The following is a 12,438-nucleotide window of genomic DNA, read 5'->3' on the forward strand; positions in this document are numbered from 1 at the left end:
ACTCAGCAACATCTTCCTCTGCTCTTCCAGGATGACAGCAACTCATCCTTGCTCAATAACTATATCCTGGGAGCCCAGCTGGGCCATAGACCTGTGAACAACCTCAGAGATCCAGTCAACATCAGCATCTGGCACAACCAAAGCCTGGTAACGTTGGGGGCACCCCCATGCCTACCCTACCCTTTCCCCTCTTGGGGTTCAACCAAACTCCACCCTGAGGAACCATTTCTGAAACAGTGGATGGAAATCCATCACACCCTGACATGAGAATGAAGCTGCTTCTTCTTCTTCTTCTTCTTCTTCTTCTTCTTCTTCTTCTTCTTCTTCTTCTTCTTCTTCTTCTTCTTCTCCTTCTCCTCCTCCTCCTCCTCCTCCTCCTCCTCCTCCTCCTCCTCCTCCTCCTCCTCCTCCTCCTCCTCCTCCTCCTCCTCCTCCTCCTCCTCCTCCTCCTTCTCCTCCTCCTCTCCTTCTCCTCCTCCTCCTGCTCTTCTTCTTCTTCTTCTTCTTCTTCTTCTTCTTCTTCTTCTTCTTCTTCTTCTTCTTCTTCTTCTTCTTCTTCTTCTTCTTCTTCTTCTTCTTCTTCTCTTCTTCTTCTTCTCCACCTCCTCCTCCTCCTCCTCCTCCTCCTCCTTGTCCTCCTCCTCTTCGTCCTCCTCTTTGTCCTCCTCCTCCTCCTCCTCTCCTCCTCCTCCTCCTCCTCGTCCTCCTCCTCCTCCTCCTCGTCCTCCTCCTCGTCCTCCTCCTCCTCCTCCTCCTCGTCCTCCTCCTCGTCCTCCTCCTCCTCCTCCTCTCCTCCTCGTCCTCCTCCTCGTCCTCCTCCTCCTCCTCCTCGTCCTCCTCCTCCTCCTCCTCGTCCTCCTCCTCCTCCTCCTCCTCCTCCTCCTCCTCCTCTTCCTCCTCCTCTCCTCCTCCTCCTCCTCCTCGTCCTCCTCTTCCTCCTCCTCCTCCTCATTCTCCTCATCTTCCTCTTCGTCCTCCTCTTCGTCCTCCTCTTCGTCGTCGTCGTCGTCCTCCTCCTCCTCCTCCTCTTCTTCTTCTCCTTCCTGTACTGCTGCTTAAATTCAGTGCTTGCTTGGTTCATGTGGCTGTTGCTTTACTGGTTGAACCACACTTCCAGCCTCACATTCTTCTGGTTATTTTGGAAATAGTGTCTCTTGGACTTTCCTGCCTAGACGGGCTTTGAACTGCAGTCCTCTGGATCTCAGCCTCCTGTGCCTGGCAAGGCCTTGTATTCTCTATGTCCCTCAACCTTTCCTTGCACTCCTGCTTTGCCACTGTTGCCCCTCTGCCTGCAATCAAGCCCCTGCTCTGCTTTCAAGGAAATTGACTTACCTTTTCAGGACTCAGCACCCCTCTCTACCCTCTGACCCTGGGGCTGCCTGCACCGTGTCCCCCATCCCTCCACTGTGGCTTGGCTATGAGTCTTTTCTCCCTCTGGGGCAGGAGCTGAACTTTATGTGCCCCCTTTTTGGTGGGAGGATGGAGGAGACAGCAGCTTCCTTGCTTCTGACGGACAAAAGGGCAGTGTCGGGCCCTCAGAAGTTGTACGCTTTTATTTCCCCCCAGCTAATGGTATGGAGGGCACACACAGGCTTGGTGACTTGCCCAGGTCACTCTGAGGGTCCATACTGGGAGTGTGGCTGTCATCTGGAGCTGTCACAGCCTGGCCACTCTACATATAGTGTCGACAAGGGCACATTAGAGTCTTCTTTTGCCCCAGGACTCCCAGATCCTGATCTGAGACCCCTCCCAGTACCTCCAGGACTGACCTCAATCTCCCCTCAGGAATTCTACACACTAACCTGTGTCTTCTGGAAGGAGGGGGACAGCCAGCACTCCCAGGGGGGCTGGAGCCCTGAGGGCTGCCGCACAGAGCAGCCCTCCCCTTCCCAGGTGCTCTGCCACTGCAACCACCTCACCTATTTTGCTGTTCTCATGGTATGTGTGCCTCCCACCTGAGAGAGGGAAAGAGGGAGGGGGGGAGGGAGGGAGAGAGAGAGAGACAGAGACAGAGAGACAGAGACAGACAGAGAGACAGAGACAGACAGAGACAGAGAGACAGAGACAGAGAGACAGAGACAGAGAGACAGAGAGACAGAGACAGAGATACAGAGACAGAGACAGAGACAGATACAGAGAGACACAGAGACACAGAGACAGACAGAGAGACAGAGACAGAAAGACAGAGAATAATACACTCAGTGGGCTCAGGTTTCTTAAAACAGCTCGTTTAGGCTTCTGGCATGGCTTGATCCAGGGGCTGAATATAATTAGGACAGGATTCTATCTCTGTTCCTCAATTGTGCTTGCTCTGGGCTGGCTGCCTCATAGCATAATAGTATGACTTCCAGGCATTTCAAGTTTATCCTCTGCTAGTGTTTTTATTTTTGGGTCCAGTCATGGGGCCTGAACTCTGGGCCTGGGCGCTGTCCCTCGGCTCAAGGCTAGCACTTTACCACCTGAGCCACAGCACCACTTCCAGCTTTTTTTTCTTTTTGCTTACGTGGTGCTGAGGAATCAAACCCAGGGCCTCATGCATGCAAAGCAAGCGCTCTACCACTAAGCCACCTTCCCAGCCCCCCTCCGCTAGTTTTTAGGCCAGAGTCTTTCCAGTTCTGCTATGAGTCTTGGTGTTGAGTCTCACTAGGTCCTGTGCGCATCCTTCAACAATCATTATGGGCAAAAGGAGGTAGGCCTGTGATTGGCCAGGCCTGTGACACTTGTCTGCACACGTGGAGGTGTGGGGCCTCCCTACCTGTGTGCATAGAGTTGTGGAGGGACATTGTAGAGGAGATGAGGGTGCAAGTTAACACTTCTGCCTTGGCGTTAAAAAAGAATTCTATTTATTACTTTTAAAATTGTTACGATAAAGGTGTCATACGAGGGATCACAGTTACATAAGTCAGGTAAAGAGTACATTTCTTTTTGGACAATGTCACCCCTTCTCTCACTCTCTCCTAGTTTTTCTCTACCAACCCCACCCACAAGGTGTATGGTTCATTTTCAACATAGTGTCTAGTGAGTACCACTGCTGCATTTGTTCATTCTTGGTCCCCCCATTTCTGTGCCTCTCTTTGCCTTCCCAAAGACAGATTAATGGACAAACATGACTAAAAGAAAAAAATCAGAACATAGGAAAAAAACCCTCATTTCCACTTCCTGGAGTTTGCTTTGATAAATATTATTTTATATGATGAGAGGCATGTAGGTATTGTGCCTTTGAGCTCCTCTCCTAAGAATATCCTTCTTGGGTCTCACAGTGTGTGAATGCCTGGAGTCCTGTCTCGGTGTATGTTAGATCTTGCTTCAGCATATGAGGGAAAACATGTGCCCTGGCTTTCTTCAAGCTTGGGTTGGGCTGGGCTGCAGGTTAGGGCTTGCAGCTGAGGTCTGGGGTGGCCCCTCTGGTGGAGCCTGTGAGGGCCTTGGTCTTTGGGTCTCAGCTCCCCTTCCTTCCTGCAGCAGCTCTCCCCAGCCCAGCTCCCCGCAGAGCTGCAGGCACCTCTGGAGTACATCTCCCTGGTGGGCTGCAGCGTCTCCATCTTGGCCTCACTGCTTGTCATCCTGCTGTACATCCAGGACAGGTAATTCCACCCCCAGCCAGGCCTGTGCATCCTGATCAAGCCTCCCTGATTTCCTGTCCAGGATGAGGCCCAAGCCATGGGCCCCTCCTCAGTTTCCCCATCCTATGTCTCTCTGAGCCCAGGGGTGGCACTGCCTAGGTAATGTCCCCAGGGAACCAAGGGCCTCCCCACCCTGCCCACAGGAAGCAGAGTGACTCCATCGCAAGCATCCATGTGAACCTGCACGTCTCCGTGCTGCTCCTGAACGTCACCTTCCTTCTGAGCTCCACTTTGGCCGTGGCCCCCGTGCCTGGGGTTGCGTGCACGGCACTGGCTGCCACCCTTCACTACACTCTGCTCAGCTGCCTCACCTGGATGGCTATGGAAGGCTTCAACCTCTACCTGCTCCTGGGCCGCGTCTACAACATCTACATTCACCACTACGTGCTCAAACTCTGTGCACTGGGCTGGGGTAACCGCTCTCCTCTCCCAGGGCCTCTTGAGCTCTCCAACAGGCAGGGTGCTAGTCCCTCATTCGGCTCATCCTCAGCCTAGAGTGGCCCATTCCAGGCCCAGGCTCCAGGTTCCGAAGCTGGACTGCGTGGGGATGGGGTTGTGGGAATGGGAAGGTCGTGAGTCTTTGTCCCCCTTTCAGGGGTTCCGGCCCTCCTGGTGCTGCTTCTCCTCACTGTGAAGAGCTCCGTGTATGGACCCTGCACAATTCCACTCGTCCACAACCAGGAAAACCACACAGGCTTCCAGAATGTGTCCATGTGAGTGTCCCGGATGTGTGGTCTTGCCAGCTGTGGTGGGAGGATTCAAGAGGGACCATGGCAGGCCAGGCCTCTGGCCAGGCCAGGCTGAGGGGCATGGAGGGGGCTGTGGCTTAGCTGGGATAGGTGGGGGGAGGAGGCTCTGCTCACCTCCTGCTAGAGCTAAAAGGGCGCCTGAGTTTTGCTCAGTGCTGGCTGACTCTAGAAAGGTGCCACAGCTCTGAGGCCAGGGCACCTGGGCCTCCGCCCTCCAGGCACACAGAGACAGCACCACCAGCATCACCCTGTGGTTCTAGCCTGCCGGCCTGGCTCAGTCTGTGCCTGATGCTCTGCCCTTGGGTACCTTGCTTTTCAGGCTCCAGGGGCACTGGACATTGATAAGTACCCCAGATCCCTTCCTACTCAGAGGAAAGACCGAGTGGGCAGGGGTAAGGGTGTGCTGTGGTGGTGGCTCAGCATGTGGGTGTCCCTTAGGCCTGGGGAACAGTCTGCTGCTGTCTCCTTTAACCCAGACATCCCAGCGTCAAGCAGTGAGAACAGTGAGAATGGTATGAGACACCCCAGGAGCTCTATCTGCATAATCTGGCTTTCCTTCCATTCCTTCTGTGGCCCTGGCCACTTAGAGATGTGGCGCTCACTCACACCAGGGACAGGCCCTTTGGCAGTCCTGCTTCACAGTTAGGGCACACCCCAAAATCCAGGCTGAGGTGGGAGTTGACCCCAGCCAGCCAGCACCACCTCTGTGTGTGCCCAGCAGGAGAGCTGGGAGTGAGTTCATCATTTCCCTGGGAGGCTGTGTTGGTGGCTCCGAAGAATGTGTCTGTATTTTATTTTTATTTTTGTCCTTGTACTGGAGCTTGAACTCAGGGTGTCATACTCCTGCTTGGCTTTATGGCTCAAATTTGGCATTCTACCACTGCTCTATGTCTGGTTTCTTGCTGGTTAACTGGAGATAGGAGTCTCACAGACATTACCCACCTAGTCTGGGTCTGACCCATGATCCTTAGAGCGCAGCTTCCTGGGTAGCCAGGATTACAGGCATGAGCCACTGGCACTGGGCTGAAGATGTATTTTATTATATAACATGTGACATGGACCAGAGAGTTGAAGGGACACTTCTACAAGGCAGGAGGCATATCAGTGCATGGACACTGCGGATCCCACACTATAGGAAGCAGCCCTTCCTATTCCTGCTCTATTCTCCTCCAGCCCGGGATGCTGTGACCCTGATCCCTGAAACTTTCACTCTGCATTTTAAGAATCACTTGAGATACATGCACACTTGGAACCCACATGACAACAGAAGTACTAGCAGACACAGAGTAATTCAACTGTGATGGGCCACCGTGGCTGGGAAGGAAGGCATCACACTATACTTACCAGCCTGGAGAACACCCCAATAGTGTCAGGGAACCCTGTGATCCCAGTGGGGGAGCCCTTGGGACAGCTCTGGGCAGGTGACACCGATGGCCAGAGCATCGGGCTCACACCGAGGAGCTTCGGGTCACCTTAGCCTGGGTGGTGTGCATTTCTCAGCCAGCACCCTAACATCCTCATCTGGGTGGTGGTGGGGGCGTGGGCTTCCTGTCTCCTGGTCGTCATGGGAACTGCCTGGGATATCACACGTCAGGCAGATGACCTTGTGTCTGGCTCAGGAGACAGCGCTTGTTCTGAAGGTGTGCTGGAAGATCCGAAGGCCACAGGGAGGGCCTAGGTCCTGGGATCAGGCCCTGAACGCTTTTCCCTTGCTGAGGCTGAGCCCTCTGTGGGATTTTCCTGCTCTTTCCTCTGCCTCACATTCCCAAATGCAGAGCCCCATCCACCAAACCAGAGGGTAGGGCACCACATGCTGTTCTAGGCTGGCTTCCAGGCTGGGTGGCAGTGGCAGAATTATGGCAACGGTGTGGTAGGGCAGAAGGGGACATATTCAGGGTCCTGTAGGATGCTGTACAGTGGCAAAGGGCTAAGGAGAGGGGAGAGAGACACACTCATCTCACTTACCTGACCCAGGTAAGGCTAAAAGGCAGGCATGGCAGGGCTTCAGAAAGGGGACCAAGGGGACTGGTGGCTCATGTTGTAGTGAGCTGGTTGGGTGCTGGATGACCAGCAGCAGACAATGATTAGAGCAGAAAGCCCAGACAAGGCTGAGGCAGTCCCTTGGGCCCAGTGTGCCTGGCCTCCCTCTGACCTTGGGGTGGGCTGACCCTGGCCTTCACCCCCCCCCCCCATCCCGCAGGTGCTGGGTGTGTAGCCCAGTGGTGCACAGTGTGCTGGTCATGGGCTATGGTGGCCTCATGTCCCTGTTTAACCTGGTGGTGCTGGCCTGGGCGCTGTGGGCCCTGCGCAGGCTGCGAGCTGGCCAGAAGGCACCGAGGACCCGGGCCTGCCGGGACACTGTCACCGTGCTAGGCCTCACTGTACTGCTGGGCACCACCTGGGCCTTAGCTTTCTTCTCCTTCAGCGTCTTCCTACTGCCCCAGCTCTTCCTCTTCACAATCTCCAACTCGTTCTATGGTAAGATCAATGGGTGGCAGGTGGGCGCAGGTGGTGGGCAGCTGGTGGGATGCTTGGGGAAGGGGCTGAATCCACAGCTGTGTTTGTGCCCACCTGCTCTGCATGGAGGATGGGCTCTACCCTGACTGGCACACTCAGAGTCCCTCTGTCCCCCAACTGTAAGTGGCTGTGACCCCAGGGAGGCCCAGCTACTCCAGCTGTGGGAGGTCCCCTGAATTCTGGGTGAGGTCCCTCACTACCTGGTGATGCCCCCTGCAACCTGGCTTATCTTTCAGGCTTCTTCCTCTTCCTGTGGTTCTGCTCCCAGAGGTGCCACTCCCAAGCAGAGGCTAAGACAGAGATGGAGAGGATCAGCTCTTCCCAGATGACCACACACTGACCTGGCCTCCTGGTCCGGAGCCCCAGGTCCTGGCTCACAGCGCAAGAGGTAGCAGGTCTACAGCTGGGCTCGGAGGCCCCTGTGCCCCCTCTCCTCCAGACGACAGGGCCGAGCTCTGGCATTCTGCTCTAAGGTGGTCCAGTTTCACCTGTGTGTGGGGGAGGGGGCAGCCCCAGCCTACTGGAGAGTCAGGAAGCCTTGTTGCAAGGCCTAGCTCTAATGCTCTGTGGCTATTATTTCTCATGGAACAACCCCCTCTCCCCCACTGCCTTCCCAGTCTCCTCATCTGTGACATTGGGGCCATAGGCTGTGGTTCTGTCTAGCCCAGGAGCTTTGTGGGGTGGGGTGGGGAGGGCATCAGTGTGGGGTAGAATCCTTACCCGCTCTCCCCCATGATCTCTTATCTACCTGCTGGAGGTTGGGTCCACTGCCCACTTCTGGCCCCTGGCCTCTGCCCCCCTGCTGGTATGTTGAAGCCCACCAGTTCTGAGACCTCACTATATTTTTCTTCTGCAACCCAAGGATGATGGCCTTAACTCAAAGCCCACCTTACCCAAAGATGGAGAAGCGCCAGTCCTTCCCAGGTCTCCCGCTCAGCGCTCCAAACACCTGGCTTTTTAGGAGATAAAAGGGAGTGCTTCATTCCTTGCAGCTGAGCCCGCTGGGCCTCAGGGACCCTGCTGTTAGATGATCAGACTGGACTGGGTTTTCTCTGGTGGACAATCAGATGTGGGTGTGAAATCCCAAGCTCTGACCACACTCCCAGAGCATCGCTATTGCCTCAGACCTGCCTGCCAGAGGGGAAGAGAAGGCCCTCGAATCCAGTGCTTTTCCCAACATGGACACCAGGGGGAGCTGCTGACCTGTACGCAGCGCCATTGGCTTCCTAAACTGAGATGGTCAAGGGTCTGTGAAACCAGAGCTTCCTCCGGAGAATCTGCTACCTCCAGGACTGAGCTCCCTGGATTCTGGCCAGATGATTTCAGGGAAATGCCAATCCTGTTCTGCATCCGTGTGTCTCTTTCTCCAGTGTACCTGGCAGAGGTTGTTTTCCAGGGGGCTGGGCCTCAGGCATTAGAACAGCTGGTGGAAGTAGATTTCCACTCCAGCTCATCAGACAGTTTTATGCCCTTGAGCCTCACAGGAAGGGAAATGGATCGCTGTCCTGTGTGTGTGTGTGTGTGTGTGTGTTTTTTGGGGGGGGATCCACTACCATTCTGTATATCTCTGGATGATACTTGCTAGCTGTGTGACTGTAGAAAAGTCACTCTTCTCTGTGCCTTTGTCTTTCCAGTTGTTCAACTATTTTGAAGATTGAGTAAAATAATCCACGTGGAGGCTTGGCTCAGAGTTAGTGCTCCTTCAATGGGTTATTTTTGCCATTTATGTTTTTGTAATTAACAGAATTAATGCCAGGCACTGATGGTTCACGCCTTGCAATCTTAGCTACTCAGGAGGCTGAGATCTGGAGGATCATGGTTCAAAGTTAGCCCAGGGGATAGGGTAGGGCGGGTGGGAACTCCACAAGACTAATCTCAAGTTAACCAGCAAAATGCCAGACTGGATGCATGGTTCAAGTGGTAGAGTACCATCGGTGAGCACAAAAAGCTGAGTGAAAGCACAAGGCCTGGAGTTCAGGCCCCAGTACCGGCACAACAACAACAACAAACCAACAAACATACCACAGTCGAGTCCATCCGAGGCCATGCCATCTGAGACCCAGGCTCAGGTCTGTTCCACCTCCCAGCTCCTTAGACACATCCTGCATCCCTGGTGCAGTCCTCACCCCCACCTCTCCTGGAGGACTCATAGCTATTGTAGGAATGGTCCTCTTCCTCCAGGAGAGCCTCCGGGCTATCCCTCCCTGTCACCAGCCCCAGCTCCTCAGCTGACTCTGGTGGGTCCTTTGTTACAACGGCGTTCCCCCTCCCCCCCTCAGGCTGGGGAAGAGATGGGCCAGGACCCCCCGCCCCCCCACTCCTACCTCAGACTCCCGCAAGCCTTGAGCTGCTTGAGAGAGAATGTGGGGGGAGTGTGGTGACATAGGATGGTTCCAGAAAACAGATCCCAAGCTGTGCCTTCCCCCCCCACCCCAAGTCCTGCAGGGCTCCAGGGTGGGCACTGCTTCCTGGAAACGCTCCATAGGGGTGGGGTAGGGTCTGAGGGGCCCCTTTCTCTCCTCCCCAGCCCTAATGGGGCATCCAGACCCGGGGGATGGTGAGGGGTAAGGCAGGGGAGATTGTTTAGGGGGGCTCTGCTTAGGGCCAGAGAATGTCAGGAGGAGCTTGGGGAAGGGGACCTTGGCCGCCATTGGTGTGTTTCCGGGCTGTCGGCCCTGTGGGAGTGGGGGCTGGGTGTTAAAGGCAGAGCTGCGGGATGAAACCTAGGAAACTCATCTTGGAGGCAGACACACTCACAAATCATCCATCGTCAATCTGAAATTCAAATTGAGCTGTGTCCTATATACCCATTTCTATTTTTGCTCCATCTGGCAATCTTATTGGCAAGAACATTGGCTCAGGAGTCCTGGGTATGAACCTTCACCCCTCACCTCAGCCCAGCCAGATGCTCCCTGGGCAGCCCCTCTGCCCACAGAGAGCCCACCCAAGTCTAAGCTGTCCCCGTAACCCCAGTTCAAGCCAAACCCACTGCCAGAAACCCCACAGTCTGTCCTGGGGCACTCCTACTCCTGCTCCTAACGCTGGCTCAGAACCAGCCTCCATCTCTGCAGACCTGGCTCACAAGCCTCCCTGCCTCCCACTCCCAGCCCCTGCAGACACGCCCACTTTGATCAGGACTTGGGATCCAGCCTGCACCCCTCTCCAACTCATCCCCCACCTCTTCTTCCCCATCCTCTTCCTCAGGGTCCCTGGCAGTCTTTCTTGTCTGGGACTCTGTCCCTGTCTGGAACTTTCTTCTCGAGCTTGGCTTTCGTGGTGTAATGACAACACATCTTAAGGCTCAGGGCTGTATGTGCTCCCCACCACCATCCCCACCCCAGTTTCTGATGGGACCAGAACCTGCTCTTGACCTCTGTGCCCTTCTCCCAGGCAGAGGCCGCAGCCAGAGCCTTCTCTGTATAGAAGTCTCCATATTCCTCCACATTGTAACTGTTCCTGTCTGAGCTGCCAGACGGGGAGCGTTTGGGAGACAGGTGCTCCGTCTCATTTGCTCACCCATCCATCACTTAACTGCTACACTCTTGTATTTTGGGCTCTACGCTAGTTTCTAAGTTTAGGGAAGTGAGCGAGTCACCATTCCAGTGTGTGTTTGTGTGTGTGTGGAGTTGTCACTCAGGAAGCTGCTTTACAAATAAAGATAAGTCAGGGCAGATGGTGACGCGTGTGGTGAGGGAAGTTAAGGAGGGTGAGGGGCAGCGGCCCGGGCTGCTTCCTGGAGGGCAAGGCCCAGCTGGAGGCTATGGTCCTGTGGTGATTGTGAATTTGGGGGTTGGGAAGAAAGGGAGGTGAGGCTCCCATGAGGAATAGCTCTGGATAGAGGGCACTGTGGCCTGGGGAGGAGCCCTCTCTGTAAGACAGAAGCACAAGCAACATGAGGTTCGCCCAGGAGGACACCCACAGAGGCAGATCAAGCAGTAGGCTTCTATAGAAATCTTTTCAAGCGAGGGGCTGGGAAGGTGGCTCAGTGGTAGAGCGCTTGCCTTGCATGCCTGAGGCCCTGGGTTCGATTCCCCAGCACCACATAAGCATAAAGAAAAAAGCTGGAAGTGGCGCTGTGGCTCAAGTGGTAGAGCGCTAGCCTTGAGCTGAAGAGCTGAAGGATTGCGCCCAGCCAGGCCCAGAGTTCAGGCCCCACGATTGGACCCTCCCCCCCCCCAAAAAAGAAATCTTTCCAAGCCACAAGAGTACTGGGAAGACACCAGGAGTGAGCGTCACCAGAAGCAAAAGCAACAGGTTTATACGCCCAGCAACAGAGTGATGGTCACAAAGATGAACATATCAAACAAGGAAGACGGGGGACAAAGAGAGAGAGGGAAGAGGAAGAAGGAGAAGGAAAAGGAGAGAAAGAAAGAAAATAGGAGGAGGAAAAGGAGAAGTAAGAGGAGGAAGAATGGAATTTCTAGAAATAAAAATAGAATTCAAAAATCTAGGGGCTGGGAAGGTGGCTCAGTGGTAGAGCGCTTGCCTTGCATGTCTGAGGCCCTGGGTTCGATTCCTCAGCACCACATGAGCAAAAAGAAAAAAGCCGGAAGTGACGCTGCAGCTCAAGCGGTAGAGCGCTAGCCTTGAGCTGAAGAGCTGAGGGACAGTGCCCAGGCCCAGAGTTCAAGCCCCACGACCGGACCAAAAAAAAAAAAAAAATCTAGCTGGGTGGCTCATGCCTGCAATCTGAGCTACTAATGAGGCTGAGATCTGAGGATCATGGTTCAAAGCCAGTCGAGGCAGGAAAGTCCATGAGACTCTTATCTCCAATAAACTACCAGAAAACTGCAAGTGGCACTGTGGCTCAAGTGGCATTGTGGGTCAAATGGTAGAGCGTTAGCCTTGAGCTGAAGAGCTGAGGGACAGTGCCCAGGCTCAGAGTTCAAGCCCCACGCTGACAAAAATAAAATAAAAAAAATATATATGAATTCCCAAATTTAAAATTTAGCGATACATAAAGAATTAGCCTGTCCGGCATCAGTGGCTCACGCCTGTAATCCTAGCTACTCAGGAGGCTGAGATCTGAGGATTGTGGTTCAAAGCCACTCCAGACATGAAAGTCTATAAAACTCTTATCTCCAATAAACCGCTCAGAAAGCCAGAAGTGGCACTGTGGCTAAAGTGGTAGAGCATTAGCCTTGAGCTGAAGAGCTGAGGGACATGCCCAGGCCCAGAGTTCAAGCCCCACAACTAACAAAAAACAAAAATAAAACAAAAAAACCCACGGAATTAGTGAGTCTAAAGTTAATTTATAAAGAAATGCAGTGAAGCCGGGTATGATGGTATACATCTGTAATCCCAGCTCTTGGGAGGCTAAGGAAGCAGGGTCACAAGTTCAAAGCCAGCCTGGGCTACATAAGGAGACTCCATCTTAAAAGACAAACAACAAAGCAAAACAAAAAACCAACAAAAAAGCAAGCAAACAAAATGGTAGCAAAAGAGTTATGATAAATGATAATATGAAGAATGATTAAGAGGTACAGAGAGCAGAATGAGAAAATCTTACAAAGAGACATCCCCGAGGAAGAAAATAAAGACAATGGAAA

General features: G+C 53.9%; 1 protein-coding gene across 1 annotated transcript; it reads left to right on the forward strand.

Moving 5' to 3' along the window:
- Positions 1–12: 12 nt before the first annotated feature.
- On the forward strand, positions 13–8,579 carry Adgrg5 (adhesion G protein-coupled receptor G5; the record flags this gene model as incomplete). The annotated part of the gene is made up of 7 exons (XM_042672839.1): positions 13–147; positions 1,786–1,938; positions 3,463–3,584; positions 3,767–4,035; positions 4,219–4,336; positions 6,573–6,850; positions 7,126–8,579. Coding segments are annotated over 7 exons (1,179 nt in total), but the record flags the coding sequence as incomplete, so codon positions are not given.
- Between the last annotated feature and the right edge of the window lie 3,859 nt (positions 8,580–12,438).

The sequence above is a fragment of the Dipodomys spectabilis genome, unplaced genomic scaffold (genome assembly GCF_019054845.1).
Source record: "Dipodomys spectabilis isolate Male_0828 unplaced genomic scaffold, ASM1905484v1 ptg000773l, whole genome shotgun sequence".
Classification (NCBI taxonomy): Eukaryota; Metazoa; Chordata; class Mammalia; order Rodentia; family Heteromyidae; genus Dipodomys; species Dipodomys spectabilis.